This window comes from Periplaneta americana, chromosome 1 (assembly GCF_040183065.1).
Source record: "Periplaneta americana isolate PAMFEO1 chromosome 1, P.americana_PAMFEO1_priV1, whole genome shotgun sequence".
NCBI lineage: Eukaryota > Metazoa > Arthropoda > Insecta > Blattodea > Blattidae > Periplaneta > Periplaneta americana.
This window is the reverse complement of record NC_091117.1, coordinates 53,958,182-53,975,014: the sequence shown is the minus strand read 5'-3', so window position 1 is coordinate 53,975,014 and position 16,833 is coordinate 53,958,182. Positions and strand designations below refer to the sequence as shown.

The 16,833-nt window shown below is 34.2% G+C and overlaps 1 protein-coding gene and 1 long non-coding RNA gene across 3 annotated transcripts in view; one reads left to right on the top strand and one right to left on the bottom strand.

Moving 5' to 3' along the window:
- Positions 1 to 16,833, top strand: part of LOC138695891 (uncharacterized) — a 209,759-nt gene that overhangs the window by 91,835 nt on the left and 101,091 nt on the right. The window lies entirely within an intron of this gene.
- LOC138695842 (uncharacterized) overlaps positions 1 to 16,833 on the bottom strand; it is a 36,995-nt gene that overhangs the window by 3,213 nt on the left and 16,949 nt on the right. The window contains exons 4-8 of one of the 2 annotated variants that reach the window (XM_069820126.1): positions 13,530 to 13,671; positions 10,962 to 11,320; positions 7,220 to 7,437; positions 3,407 to 3,645; positions 2,643 to 2,775 (exon numbers count right to left, since the gene is read on the bottom strand). In XM_069820126.1, the coding sequence (XP_069676227.1) occupies positions 2,643 to 2,775; positions 3,407 to 3,645; positions 7,220 to 7,437; positions 10,962 to 11,320; positions 13,530 to 13,671 (1,091 nt within the window). The remainder of the gene's footprint in view (positions 1 to 2,642; positions 2,776 to 3,406; positions 3,646 to 7,219; positions 7,438 to 10,961; positions 11,321 to 13,529; positions 13,672 to 16,833) is intronic. The other variant, XM_069820132.1, reaches the window with a different exon arrangement.

Here is a 16,833-nt window from a genome sequence, read left to right as displayed (position 1 = left end):
GTGGCCATTGTTGTTTATGAAACAAGTGACTGCTCTAATCAGAGTCAACTGTCCACTGTTTTAAGATACGTCGACAGTACTGCCAATGTTCAAGAACTGTTTATGGGATTCACAAATGTCAGTTCGGGCAAAACTGCTGCTGCTTTGTTTCAGCATGTGGAAGGTGTTATAGCAGAATACAATGTCGGCAATAAGTTAATTGCACAGACATACGATGGTGCTTCAGTTATGGCGGGAAATATTAATGGCTTAAAAACAAAAGTTCAAGAAAAGTATCCTCAAGCACTATTTGTCCATTGTTACAGCCATGTTCTCAATTTAGTTTTGCAACAAACTACTTCAACCATTCCAGAATGCCGCATTTTTTTCAAAACACTGTCGGGTTTAGCTGCATTTTTCTCATCATCTCCTAAAAGATCAGAAAAACTCAAGGAATTTATGAAAAAGAAACTCCCAAAAGTAGCACCAACTACATGGAATTTTACATCTCGGCTTGTAAATACAGTAAAGAAATACAGAGAACAACTGACTGCTTTCTTTGAAAATATCATTTGTAATGACTCTGAAGAAAATTGGGATGATGATGTAATTGTGCAGGCGCAAGGATATTTGTATTTTTTCACACAGTTTCAGAATATATTTCTTCTTGAAGTCTATGCTAGAGTGTTCGCACATACAGATGTGCTCTACAATATTCTTCAGAAAAAAAGTCTAGACATAGCATACTGCTTGCATGAGGTATCAAAGTTAAAAAATACTATATCCGAGTCCAGACGTAGTGGGTTTCCGTCCATATGGAGTAATATGGAAAATGAACATTCTTCAGCCAATACAATGGAACCACCATTAAAGCGAAGAAAAGGAGATGATGAATTGAAATACAGGCAGCTGTACTACAGCGTACTAGATCGTATGTACTTGGAAATTACTGACAGATTTTCTGTTTATGGAAAGCTTCAGTTAACACATTTTCTAGATTCTCAAAAATTTTCTGCTTTTAGAGAAAACTTCCCGAATGAGGTACTAAACAACTTATTTCAGTCCTATAACAGTCACTTTGATCAAGTACGTTTGAAAAATGAATTAACTGTAATATATTCAGCAGAAGTCTTTGATTTTTCGAACAAACCTATCCATGAAATATTATCTGTCATATATGAAAACCAGCTGAACCAAATTATTCCTGAAGTCCTTAAATTGGCAACATTAATTGTGACAATACCAGCTACGTCAGCATCGGTAGAAAGAACATTTTCTGCGTTGAAGCGAATAAAATCCTACTGTAGATCAACTCAAACACAAGAACGTTTATCCGGCTTGGCACTGATGTCCATTGAAAAGTCATTTCTACAGAAACTTCGCAAGCGGCCCAACTGTAATTTCCATGACGAAGTCATCAAAGTATTTTCGTCCCAATCAAGACGTCTGGAATTCACATATAAATAGGTAAGGAATTTTATTATAGGGATTTTAAAATATATTTTGTGTAATAATAGGGTCATTGGTAGCCCAGACTCTTAAACCAGTATACGCCACTGATTACTGTACGTCTATAATTAATTATAATATTATAGACATTCTTAATAATATAAATCTAGTAAGAGCATGTACAGTCTTAGACACAAAAAATGACTGATCTCGTAAATTTGTCTAAGTCTAAGCTCCAGGTTCACACGATTAGGAAAGGATATTTATTTTGCTCCTAGTTTATCCCTTGAGTACAGTATATCTTTGTTATAGATTACTTATAACTGTTGATCTGTAAACAGACTGAAAAGCAACAAACAAACAAATCAAAGGAAAAACAGACTGGAGTCTTGTATAAGAAATTCGTTCATGTTTAAATCTAAGCTCTTACGAAATCAACCAAAGTCTTTTGGAGGGGACTTAGCATATGTCAGCTGTCATTTTTTTTCTAAAATCGTGAATTAAGTTACCATGGATTCTGCAGGTGACGATACTTCCTATTACTGAGATTTTTATTGTGCTTCAGTTTCGGAACAGTAATAACCATCTAATAAATTAATAAGGGTGATAATGTTGCTTACATCCATGGCATACCTAAAGCTACGATGTTTCTCAGATGGTGCAAAATAAGCAACAGACATGGCATATGCTCCCAAATTTGGAATGCAGGAGGAGTGTCCCAATCGAAAGTCTGCTTATAAGATTAAACACCTTCAATAAAGAACTGCCGTAGCATTTTTCAGTTTGGAAACAAGCCATGACTGCTTTGGTGATCATCTTCAAAGAATGGCAGTAGTCTGACGAACAGAGTACCCCTTGTGTGGAGAGAATGTAGCTTCAAACAAGGAACACCTGTTAAACTGCAGACGATTGGACTCAGGGAAAGAGGTCCGAAAAGATCTAGTGGGACTCTACTAGGAAGCATGAGGACTAATAGTGTTTTTTGAAAACAACATAAATTAATAATCTACGTCAGGCCACAAATAATCTGAAGTTATTTTTTATAATCTTTTGAAAATTTGGTCATGTGAGAAGATATAAAAATTAAAACTTACGTGAGGAAATCTCATTCACAGTGACTTGCCTGTAGGAGATGTGAAATGGAAGGAAATATATTATCAAAATCTTAAAGTCGCGCAACAAATGTAAGCACAAGTCATAATTTGCTTACATACCGGGGTTCACGAATGTTGTTTCTGTACCATTTACTTTTCTGATGCGGTTTGTCTAGAGTACCAGCTGTAAAATTTAGGGGAGTGATCATGATTTCCAAATTCAGATGTGTTCCCACTCGTCTGAAACGTACACCTGCAAATAAATGGATTACAGAATTACCAATTGTGTAAGAGTAATCCATAAAAATGACAATACATACAGTATATATAAACTGCTTGCATTCTTGTTATGAATGTTGACTTCTAGAATTTTCTTGCAGAGGTTACAGTAACAGTTTGCTCTAAAAGTTATGTTTTCTCCTTCTGTATAATTAGAAAAAAAACTACTGTACTATAATTTTTTACTTTACGCTCAGATTAGTTTAACTAATTGAAATCATCTGTGATTAAATATTGTCTTCAAATGCAATATGAACCAAGTATGTAACAGCTGTTCAACTAGTTTTATCTTTTATTGTGATGATGATAAAATAGATCATTGGATTTTTTTTCTAATCTTCCTCAAACTGCAAGGTATTTTCTAATATGTACACTATTTATTGCTGGAGAAAGGGAAAGTCATTATTTATTATAGATTTGCATTCATTCAATCATTTGTTGTCTCTTATAATGTTACATTTCGTCCTGCTACTTGCTACTGTAAAAATACATTTTATAGTAGGTTTTTATTACAGTTTGATGAACAAGAATGATAAATTAATGAGAGAATTGATCAGGTCTCTTAGCCTATAATTTCTTTCCTTCATTGCGTTTGACTGCTTTACCTGTCAATACAGATCCTTCAGGAGCTACCAGATCATCCAGGTCAATAGCCCTCTGCTCCCAGCTGAGAGTGTGGTAGTCCATTCCGTTATGTACATTATAATCTGATATCCTGTAGTCATCAACAGGTCGCCATTGCACTGAAGTCATGTTGATACCTCCACGTGGCAACAGTCCTGCCTCTTGAATCTGCAGATGGATTACTCTGTTTTTCTTAACAAAACGCAGTCCAGTTACTACCCTGCAATAATGATTTATTTATGTATTTATTTTTCTATTCATTTTATTTATCTATATATTTTGTTTATTTATTTTATTTATTCATTTATAACTTTCTGTACGTAAAATTGTATCTTTGTTTTGCACATAAGCCCTATCCATCTAGTCCTCTTACTCTCATCTCTGTTCTGACCTCTTACCTTCATGAGTTTCCAGGCAACCTTATTTTTTTTCCCAACTGGACACACACCATTCCAACACCTTTCTGGGTAACTTCTGCTCTCGCAATCTTCTCGCATATTTATAGCAATTCAATGTATTTGCGAATACATAATCTGTTTCAATGAAATTCCGAACTAATTTCAAATGTTTGTGATCGATTCCTGTATCAGGTATGGTTACATCATTGTGGCATTGCCAGGAGTACCACCACCTTCACAGACTATTTGAAACTATATTTATTTTCTAATTCACTTTTCTGCCTGAAGTTCATGTTATTATTTTCATAATCAGTATTTTTCTACAAGTAATACAATGGAAAATTGTTAAACACTTAACTTCAAAACAAAAAATGTTGCCAATGTATATTTCACTTGAAAATAATTTTATTATCTCATAAATTACTTTTAGTATCTGTGGGAAATATAATGAAACTTCGTGTATTATTATATAATACAAGAGGAAAATACCGCACAACTTTAAATTCCCTGCTTTATACTTTGATGGAATATATATATACAACTTTAGTTTTGCGACACTCATGGGACTGCAATTACTTTAGCATGTAACATCACAAATGTTTGATTCAGGCTTATACCAATATGTAGGCAATGATACAGTCGAATATTCATACAGGAAAAACTGATATAGTGTTGAACCCTGTTGCAACGATTAATTTGATTTGTCCCATCGTATTTCTTACATTTTATTGTGTTTTATTCGTATGTACAATGATGGTCAAATTTTGAATAAACCCTGACAGAATAATAATTATTTCTTTTTTTTTAATTTACTTTGTTTTCATGTTCAATTTTCACTATTCACTTGGTATCACCCTCTTAATGATGTTTTCCATTATTCCATCTATCCTCCTTCATACTTGTGTTGACCAATCTTAACATTCTGTGCCGTCAGTGTGTTACAATACAACTCTGCTTCAAGGGCACTTGAATCTTAACAGAATTTGCCTTTATGATTCCTTCCTGATGACCTGGAACTTTTCATAGATTCGAGTGTTATTTGTTAATGTTGACAGGTGCAACACAGAAAGAAATCAGCTTAGAGACTAAATTAGCTGCATTTAGTGATTTAGATTGGGGATTGAAGCAGACTGAAGTGGCTGAAAAGTATGGATTTGCACAAGCAACACTCGCAACATTCATAAAGAAACGCAAGGAAATAGAGGACAGTTTAAAAACTGTGGCAGCAGAAGATGTTGATGTTGCTGTCTTGAAATGGTTTAATTTCTCTAGTATACCACCGGATCATGTGAGTGTGCTCGAAACAATGACAAACGCGTTTATTGCTGAAACCCTTATTTCCAAAAAACAGACTACATTTAAGTTACTGATGATGTAAAAAATGCATGAATTTTAAATGAATTTGTATGCCAAGTAGAGTAATTAAAAAGTGATTAAAAGTTATTTTATGATATGTAATGTTGTCTTGTCTTCTTTCTACTGTATTCTCTTTCAGAACATAAAGATGAGTAAAATTTAACAACCTCTCAATAAACCATAACCCTGATACAATGATGTAATTTTCCTAGTCCCCAGAAAATTGTTGTGTGAACATCAACTATATTAATAAAATATTCTGATTTCCCTATCCTAATTTGATTCATACATGCTTCATAATATCATTATGATACATCCACTGCTCTTACCCTCCCTTCAACAGCATTCGATCTATATACCTCTTTTTCCTGCTGCACTATATTATGCGTGCTCTTGCTTGCACTACTGTGCAACGAATTTGGTAAGCCTGGTATAAATTCACAAAAGCATTCTCGCTAAATGTTTACATGGACAGTGATGAGCAGGCACATATCCTGCTCAGCTTCCTAGCTGCCCACCCAGTTATACATGCTCATAGCAAAAATCATTTACCGCTCATAAACACACTTCAAGTCTACCGATACTTATATTGCTAATGTGTAACTTAAAAATCTCTAGTATTTAAACTATATTAAGGCACATTAAACTGTAGTGGATTACTGCATTCAACTTGATGTTACTTAATTTAGCAATATTGATTTGTAAGCAATACTTACAGTGCTTTCATGCATGTTACGTCCCTGACTGTAGTTAAATAACCTAAAAAATGTTTTAATTTATATTCTGAGAAGTTTCTTGCTTAAATTAATTTAAAACCTTCTTTTAAGAAAAATCTGTTTTTGAACAAAATATTAATTCCCCAGAGATTCGTTAAAATGGTGTTGTATTGTTGGCTACTATTATCTTTTTGTATGATAGCACTGTAGTAATGATGATTTAGATTTTGCAGTTAGGACGTGACATCTAACAAGGAAATTGAACATAATGTTCTATTTAATATAATACTGAAGTACCATTCAACCATAGATTTTAATTCTTTCTTTCTTTCTTTCTTTCTTTCTTTCTTTCTTTCTTTCTTTCTTTCTTTCTTTCTTTCTTTCTTTCTTTCTTTCTTTCTTTCTGAACAATAATGCTGTATATCAGTTTCAACTTTGTAACTACTGGTAGGTCATTTTAATTTTTCTATTAGAAACATACGTATTTTCTGTAGTTTCCACAATACAGTAGATCTCTCTTAACGGGCACCAAAGGGACTAGGCTAGTTTTGGATACGAGATTTTGCCGTATAATTGAATAAATACCTATATATAAAAAAAGTTCGTATTTCATGGAGCCAAATGTTGAAACTGGAGCCATTGTGAAGCTCATTCTTCTATCACTTGCTCATAACTGAATAAACATAAAAACTGTGTGGAGTTTCCTTATTAAAATACATCACACAACACAAATAATACACTAATTCTAGGTTCGAATATTCACTGAAAACGAAAGTTGGTGTAAACTTCCTAATGTGGCAACACTGATGGCCCGAACATAATTAAATAAACATAAAAACTGTATGGATATTGTTCATTAAAAAACATCACACAAAGTAATATAGTAATTTTAGGTTCGAATATTCACTAAAAACAAAAGTTCGTGTGAATTACTTAATGTGGCAAAACTGATGACCCATACTGGCAATGTGGCAGATTTTATTTTATTTTGGGGGGGGGGGGCTCAGCCAAAAGTGCCGTTGTTTTGGTACTGCTGGTTATTTGGGTGCCTGTTACGAGAGATTTTACTAATATAATTACATACTATTAAATTCATACAAATTTGGTTGCAGATTTCAAAAGGAAATTATTTATCTTATGAAAACAGAGAATAATTTTTTAGAATACTACCAGTAAATGAGTAAGTAAATAATATGTAAGCACATAACGAAGTTAGTTTCATTTTTGTCTATATTCTTGTTTTAATGTTCAAAAATGCATTTTATCTGCACCTAGAGTTGTGTTAAAAAATAATACTGTTGGAAAGATTTACAAAGAGACTTACTTGTTGTTAGCAACATCTGCCTTGACTTCCCGTAAGTTGAAATAGCGATCAGACTTAGGTCCTTTTTCATCACACAAACAGAAGCAGTATGAGCAATGATAAAATCCTCGCTGCCAGCTATCCACTTTTGTAGTTCCTCTGTTACACGATGATTTCTTTCCAAAAATAGGTCCATTGTCATATTCAATCCATTTGTAGCGTCTAACACTTCGACTATCCTATACAGAAACATCAAAATTCAAGTCAAATATACACCGTATTGACAGAATAATATTGATGTTACTATTATTATTATTATTATTATTATTATTATTATTATTATTATTATTATTATTATATCAGTGCTGCATTTTACACTTTGTAGTTATATTGAAGTATTGGAATAAAAAAATTCTAATTCACACTTTCATTAATTTGTGCTTCGTATTCAAATTTATCTTTTATAAAAAAAATAGTACTCATATCATCGTTGGTTTTATGAAACTTCCTGTGTGACAGAACAGAACATAATTTTTTCAGGAGGAAGAAAAAAATATTTAAATATCAATAGGCGTACATAAGAAAGTACATTAGATAATTTGGTATAAAATGTTGCTGAATATGACGGACAAAAATGACATCATTGAGTGTACGCCCATTGATCTTTAATTAATTTTATCTTCCACCTGAAAAATTATACTCTGTACTGTCAAATAGGAGGTTTCATAAAATCAATGATGATATGTTGACTACAGCAAAGAAATTATTCGAATTGACAACTTCTTAAATAATATGATCATATTCTAAATGAAATGTCACGTAAATGCTTGTAAAATAAGAACTAAGTTTTGACCAGCCGCGGCCCGCAAGGTGAAGTGACTGAAGTGGCTCTTCACCTACATTTTAAAATTATAATCACAATAATTATGCATTTTCATTTTATCATAGTTATAACCTGCTCACAAATCTCCTATCGCTATCTGAAAGACGAAAGCCTCGTGAAGTGTCTGGGTGTATCGCTGCACACTTTCCCTTTCGCGTCGCTTGCTGACACTCACCCCCTATATAATGTAAGAGTAGGTACTGGTTTTCAAGAAGAAACGCTTCTTTTTCCACATTTCTAGTACACAGGCCTGTTGTAGGTTGCCATGGTAACGAGCATTGACCCTCCAAGGATAGAAGAGCCGTTCCTTTGCCTATTCAAGGAATAAAGAAACAGGTTTCTAAACACCCCTCGCTTGTCCAACCCGCCGAACCCCGACAAGGCGACAAGTGCAAACCCATTGTCAGTTTTATCCATTTCTTGGCGAGAGAAACAAATTAATTTTGTTATTTGTGTATTATTTAGTGATGTTCATAAGTGATTTTGCGAATGAATCCAGAAAACGATGTAGTGTGTAATTTATTAGACACACCGTTTTCTCGTTGGCGGGAGGAAGATAAGAGAGACTTATTAGTGTTTAATCGCCCAACTCCGCGTTTATCAGTGTCTGTTAGAAAACAAAAAGAGTCCGGAAATTCTTATCAATTGCATTTTAAAAGTACCTGGTATGGGGAGTATACCTGGTTATATGGCAGTGTTTTTCTACAAAAACTTTTCTGCTGGGCTTGCCTTTTATTAGGAGTGAAAAGGAACGTTTGGAATAACGCGGGGTTTGGCGATTTTGCGAACTCAACTCGTGCATTTCACAAACATGGGGATTCGAGTGAGCATTTGAAGTGCGTATTGCAATTGAAACAAGTCGAAAGAAATTTGAACTCAATTCGCAATGCGTTACAGGAGTCGTCCTTATGTGTATTAAAATATTTAATGAGAATGTTCGGTTAAACAGGAACTTTATGAAAGTTGTGGTTCAAGCCGTTATATATTTAGCGAAACAAGAGTTGCCATTTCGAGGACATGATGAACAAGTTTCGTCACATAACCGCGGTAATTTCAAAGAACTGCTCCAAACTTTGCTCTCCGTAAGTTCCGACGAAGTTAGAAATCAATACAATAAAATTAAATGTGTATTCAGCGGCGAGTCTAAGACAATACAGAACGAACTAATTGAATGTATTTCAGACTACGTATGTAACCAAATCAAGAAAGAAGTAAATGAAACTGATTTTTTTTCATTGCAAATTGACGATGCGACGGACGTTGGATAAAACTGTCAATGCTCTATAATAGTGATTCGTGACTTCATATGGTAAACTGGTGGAGCGTTTCTTAGGTTTTTATGACGTAAGTTCTGATCGGACTGCACAAGCCCTGTTTGAACTAATAGACAGCATCTTAGGGCCTTTAAATTATCGCAATAAATTGATAGGACAATGTTACGATGGCGCTAGTGTAATGTCAGGCCACATAAATGGCCTACAGAAAAAAAGTCAAAGATGAAGTTCCTCAAGCTATTTTCATTCATTGTCTAGCGCATCGTTTGAATTTAGTTCTGCAACAGAGTTGCAACAGTATTTCAAGTTGCCGAATTTTCTTTGCAAACCTAAGCGGAATTCCCACTTTCTTTCATCATTCAGGTAAACGTAACTACATTCTAAATTCGATAGTTGGAAGGCGAATTCCAACAGCTGTGGAAACGAGGTGGACATCGAACTCCAAAATACTCAAAACAGTATTAGAGAATTGGGACGGTTTAAAAGAGGTTTTCGAAAAAAATATAAATAAATCCTGGAACTGATAGTACTTCCATCCGTCAATGCGGAGGGTTCTTGAATGACATGAATGACTTTGAATTCAGTTTTTTGGTTCTGGTTTTTTATGACATAGTTAGTCTAACTGATGTTTTGTATGATGTTCTGCAAAAGAAATGTTTAGATATAAGTTACTGTGCAGCTAAAATTCGAAGTACTTACGATTTGATTAATAGTAAAAGAAATGAAGAATACTGCAACAAAATATTTCGTAATGCAAAAGTGAGAAGTAACTGCAACCATAAAAGACAGCATGCCCAATTATCCGATGAAGACATTTTCTTCAAATACAAGTCATTGTTTTACGAGATAGTAGACAATATTCTGTCACAATTAATACTAGATTTCATGACTTGAACAAAGTATCATTTCTAAGTTTGGTAGATACAACAAAATTTAAAGACTATTCTAAAGAATTTCCATCAGGTGCTTTGCAGAACTTGATCGAGTGCTACCCATCCATATTTAAAAAAATTCAACGTTTACAAAATGAACTTGAACTTCTTTATGGTGATAGCAATTACAGTGGCGTTAACGCTTTGAAAGCATTGGAGATGTTACGTCAGAGTGATGTTCATCAAGACGTATTCCAGGAAGTGTATAAGTTGTTTTCACTTGTAGTGTCTTTGCCATCCACCAGTGTGTCCGTAGAAAGAAGTTTTTCGTGTCTAAAGAGAATAAAAACTGATTTGCGGAATACAATTTCCCAGCAGCGTTTGTCCTCCTTGGCCAACATTTCTATCCATACAGAACTTCTTTCGGAACTTGAAGGACAACCCAGCTTTTTAGATGACATCATTGACAAATTCGCGGCCCTGAAGAACAGGGGAATAGACCTACTCTACAAGAGATAAGGTAAATTTGAAAAAATATTGTTTCTTGTCACATACAGTTGTAGCACTTCACTTGTCTTCTGAATCACGGGCCGCCCCTGGTTTTGGCATTAGTTCCAGTAACTTATAATTACATTTTTGTTCAAGTTAACGAAAGTAATAAAAAAATAAGACATTGTTGAGTTAATCAGTTACACAGATTATTACAATACTTCACTGCATGTTAAAAAACTCACCTCTTGACAGACCCATATGTGTGAAGTAATGAATTCGCAGTTTTTGAGTTCACCATTGCAGCTTTGTTGCTGGTAGGGACAGAACAGATTATCATAGCATCCATGACTCCTGGCATACGAGTAATAAGCACAGTTTTGTTTACAAGTATTCTCACTGTTCATGTCTCCTTCATTTTGAATGTGTCCCTGTAATAGACGTGTCACTTCTATGTATGTTTGCCCTTCAGAATGTCGCCGTGGATCACATCTCCACATAGCACGTTCAGCAGTTTTCATTGCCTCTTTCAAGGCAGCTACTTTCTGGATTATTCGTTCCTGGTAACGTTCATGCATCAATTCAGACTCAACCGTGAAGTTTCCTGCATAAAGTAATGTTTCGCATTGTATATTTGTATACAATATTTCACATCATAATCAGTGATAGAGTTAAACATACACAAATGAAATGTAAGAGGAAAAAACCAGGTCATATCATTTGGTCAGAAATTGGTGTGAAGGATTTAGGGCATCGGCAACAATAATAAGAAGAGAGAGAAGAAGAAGGAGAAGAAGAACCATAACAATTCTTAAAAATATTTAATGCAATTAATCTTATAGTTCTTGGAAAGTTGGAGATTGCTCCATAGCTCATTGCTGCCTATAAGACATCGTTTTTCAACACATGGCACACTGAAGGTGTAATCTAAACCAGTGGTTCCCAACCAAGGGGGAATTTTGAGGATTTTAGAGGGAATGTGTGTACTGAATGTTGACTTGTGCTAGGTTCACTGAAAGTTGACTCTTGTGGACTCACCTTTTTACTAGATACTCTTTTCATTTTTATTTTTCCAATTCTTTGCTATGGCAATCTTTACTATTTTCATTTTCTCACAGCACACCACAGGATCATTTGTGGCACAGCAGTTGAAAATGGGTGCTATAAGGTAAAGTTATTCCAGTGCAGGCCATAGGGATCCACAGGATCACTGGCAAAGATTTGTCGAAGTTTGTCGTAGCTCATCAGCAACCAATGGCTTACTGAGTGAACTGTAATACAGTAATTGTTGTTGTTTAGTTAACTGTCTGAAGACAGGTCTTAACCTTAAAAATGATACCAACAAGGCATCACTTAAGAGACAACTTGTCAGGAGATAATGGGGTAGGGTGGGAAATTCCTTTCCCCCTCCATTGCATACATTGCCGATTAGCTATAGATTACACTAATTAGACTTCAGACGCATACAAACAAAATTGTTATTCCAACCTGACTGGTTTTTCCGTGGCTTTCCACAGTTACTTAGGCAAATGCTGGATTGGAATTTTCATTGCCATGGTCCATTTCCCTTCCTCTCCCATGTAGAAAAAGAATTTAGATTTCATGTCATTCATCTTTTTTATCTCATACCTAGACGTATTCAGGTCAAGACGCATGTTTTCGTCTGCTTACGGGGAAGGGGGGGTTCTCTCCGCAACCATTCCTGGGTTCCCTGCATTTCGCAATATCTCTGTCAGGATTCATTCCTTAAGAGTACTTCCAAGGGTGCTTCGACACCTTGGATGGGCCGTCAGAATGGATCCTGTGCTGCTTGGTCACCTTGGCAGTATGAATTTAGGGTGTGGAGGTTAGGGGACCCCCATTGGGTGACCGGGTGAGGGATCACATGCGGCCGGTGGGCTGGTACACCTCATCCTCAGTTCCATAAATTCGGGGTGCACAATAGGCCTCAGTATGGCCGATGTGCAAAGGCTCGTCCCTAACCCGCCCCTAGCCACCGTTAGGCTACCTAATCTAACCTAACATCCCGAAAAATGATCTTTGTTTTGCTTTCCAAATCAACTTAATACACCTGGCCAGTGATGGTAGGTCATTATAAAGTTTGTGAGCCTCTTAAAAAAAATGTACAATTCCTAACATCCGTCCCTGCGAGATTGCACAATCTACTCGGTATAGTTTTTTTATCAGAAGAAAGAAAGGAACTTATATGTTATAAGTATAAATTTAACTTTATATGAAATACATTTTATTTGAAAAATCGTTGGCTTCGCATTTATGTCGTACTTCAGTACAAATTTCGCATTTTTGGTACATTTTCCACTTTATCCCATATTCAGAATCATTAAAAGGGAAAATGAAAATACAAAAAGCACAAGCCTTTATAGCCGTTTTCCATTTTATCGCTTTTGCGAAAAATCAGCAACCCTAATTATTGTGCTTTATATGCATGTTGAATTTATGCTTATAACTTTGGCACTCAATTGCAAATACATAGCCGAACACTTTTGTTTCCGTGAATACACTTTTATTATTAAATATGTGCAATTCCAAAGTGCTAGCTTTTTCTTGTTTGACATTGTGATCTCTAAACAACTCTAGTCTCTTAATCACACTGCATATGTCTCAGCATCAACTGGTACTTGTCCATTCACTATTTGTAATCTAGTAAATATTCATGGGAGTTACCGGTACATTATTGTAAAATACTTTTAGGAGTTCTTAAACTCCTCTTTGATAGTTAACCATGCCCTGTTTTTCCCATTCTAAATCAAGACATAGCACAGCATATTTCGAGAATTGATTGAGAAACGTACCTTTTTCATACAGGCGTAACAACATCCATGAGAACTGCATCATGGCATACCCTTTCAGCTCCGTTATGGCAACTGAATTGTACAGATTGTAAAGCAGCTGTTGTAGAGATTGTTGTAAATTGCACATGTTTGTCCTTGATTCCTGAAATAAGAATGCCATTTCTTTGTTTGGATAAAAGTGTTTTCTATGTTTTCAAAATTCTACTTCAAATTATCTAGCGTTACGGTTTCAGTTCCTCACAGCACTTTGTAATCAACGTCAATCGCTTCTTTCTGTTCCTCGTCACACAATTTCTTTATACGGTACTCATCTTCCTTCACCATAATATGACGTCAACTTTGGAATTTTTACCTAGTGTCGTCAGAGATTGCCGGACTTTATCACAATTTAAAAGTAAATTAGAAAGGGGTGTTTTATTGCATGAACTCAAAGTTTTAATAAGTTGCTAGATGTGATGCTTTGTACCTCAGTGTAATAAATTTTAATGGTAATCATATTACTAACTTTTTTTAATTTTAATTTGCTAGTAAGTATTACAGTTCTGATCAAGCTACCATTATTACTTTTGTAGCTTTTGTCATATAAATTCTGCGTTTATTGTTGTAGATCAATTTTTAGTCCTTTGCCTACATTTTACCTGTATTTATGGTGTGGTGGTGTGAAAGAGAAGGCTATTGGTCTTAACTCCTCCAGAATAAATAAATAAATAAATTGTTATATTATTATTATTATTATTATTATTATTATTATTATTATTATTATTATTATTATTATTATTATTATTATTATTATCAGGGAACGGATTTATATGGACTAAAAATATATGAAATATGTAAATATATATGTAGTTATTTTTACCAAAATATGGAATTAAATATGGATTTTTACCAAAATATGGAATTAAATATGGACTTAAAATTATAAAAAAATGACTATGTACGTTAAATATTGGTACATTTTAATCAAACTAAACAAAAAATATAATGGACGTACCTTATCTTCCAATGTAGTTTCAACAAAACACAATTTTTATTGTCTGTTACCATAACAATAGGTTACAAACATTTCTTTCAAGTGCTGAAAAGTGAATCTTCTTCTATTGTCTCTGAGGATAGATTTATACTGACTAAAAGAGCGTTCGACGTCACAAGAAGTAACTGGTACATAATTCAATTTCACAATGTCTGCTGGGGATAAGTCCAAGTTAATCTTCACTGTTGATTCACCACTCATCACAGCAACAACCTTTTGTAGTTCTTCATATCCAGGGTTTTTTGAAAGTACAGTGTCCACCTTAGCTCTTACTGCATCTGCAACTTTACCTCTACCACGATTCAGTTGTTCCACAGTACTATTTATAATTTCAAAACTTTCAGATAGTGAAAGGTGCCTATTTTGGAGACTTTTGAGCGTTTTTATGATGCATGAAAATGTATGCTGAATGTGAGCTAAGTCATTCTTCACACTTATGTCACAGGTAACTGTTTTCGCAGTATCAATTGAGACTGCATCTTCAGAGTCCAATGCAAGGAGAACATTGTTAATAGAGTCTATATGTTCGGCATAATATTCAACTGCTTCTAGCCATGTACCCCATCTAGTTAAAATTGGCTTTAGTGGCAATGGAATTTCAGGGTACATTTCTTTCAACACGTTAACTCTACTGGGAGCTTTGAGAAATACTTTTTTCACTGATGAAATCAACAAATCTACTTTAGGGAAATTGTCTCTGACCACTTCTGCCACACGATGAAATGCATGCGCCACACAAGTAAAATGAGTCAATTTAGGATATACAACAGATAATGCTTGTCCAGCTTTGACCATATAAGGGGCAGCATCGCTAATAAAGAATAACACATTATCGTACATAATACCCTTTGGCCACAGGATACCCATAGCTTCGTTGAACAGTTTAACTATAGTTTTGTTATTGCACTTTTCTAGAACATCACAATGTAAAAGAATTCGTTCAGAATATTGTTCACTTAACAAACCGATAACTACATTACCAACAAGTCTACCTTCTTTGTCGGGAGTCTCATCAATGGAAACCCAAATTGAACTATCTTTAATTTCATCTCTTATCTTCTGTATTGTCTCATCGTAGATGGATGGAGCATACGTCTTCCTAAGTGTTGACTCATCCGGGATTGTATGTTGAGTATATTTTTCAAGGAATTCCCTGAAAACCTTATTCTTTAGTTTGTAGAGAGGAATATCAGCAGAGATGAGAGAACGGCACAGGTCGATGTTAAACTCAGATCTTACATTCGATGTTGTTGGTTGTGTTAAAAACAATTGTCTCTGCTTGGAATTTAGTTGTTTGTTGGCCTGATGTTTACTAGTTGTAATGTGTTGTTGCACCAGGAACTTTTGTGTAGATGATACTGCACACTGACACAAATTACAAAATAATATTTTATTGTCAGTTGATAAACCATCTTCTTTAAATTATGAAATGTAACTTGTTAGTTTTGATTTTAAATTGACTGAATGACGTACTTTTGGCATATTTACCGTCTTTATAGTATGATTTACAAAACTGAACCTATGTGTACTCTGACTGGCATTTAACTGTTGAGCTGCACAACTGAAGTCTGTTAAAAATTTTAAATTAAATTAATACAGTTTTGTAACTTACTTTCCCATTGTTGATAGGACTGCTAATTTTCAAATAACTCTGATGTTAAAGGGATTACTGAACATGTGTTTAAATCTCTATTGTTGAAATGTATTTTTAAAAGTTAATGGAATTTTGTTTTGTTTTATTGTTAAACCTAATATAATATGGACTGTTTTATATGAAATATGGAAAATATATGGAAATTAACGAAAATATGTACTAAACTCTAAAATATGGAAAAATATGGAAAATAAAAGTAGGATTTTTCAACCCTACACATTGTGAAACATAAAGATAATGCAAAATATAAATTATATTAGCTTTATAAGTAAATATGTATTTACATATAAATCCTTTCCCTGATTATTATTATTATTATTATTATTATTATTATTATTATTATTATTATTATTATTATTTGATGCATGCGTGATCTGAAAAGAGAAAATGTAAGACGGAGACTGGGCGAGTTTGTACAATCTCTTATATTTTCATTAAATTGAAGAATAATCCTATTCTCTTATGGTTCGTTATTCATTTACAATCAATTTGTATTGCACGTTCATATTTATTCTAAATTGCCTATTTTAAGGGTTTCAAGTGTCTGTTTTATGCGTACTTTGTTGAATTTTCATTTCGCATTTGTTTCCATAAAAATTGAATTGACGTTTGAGAAG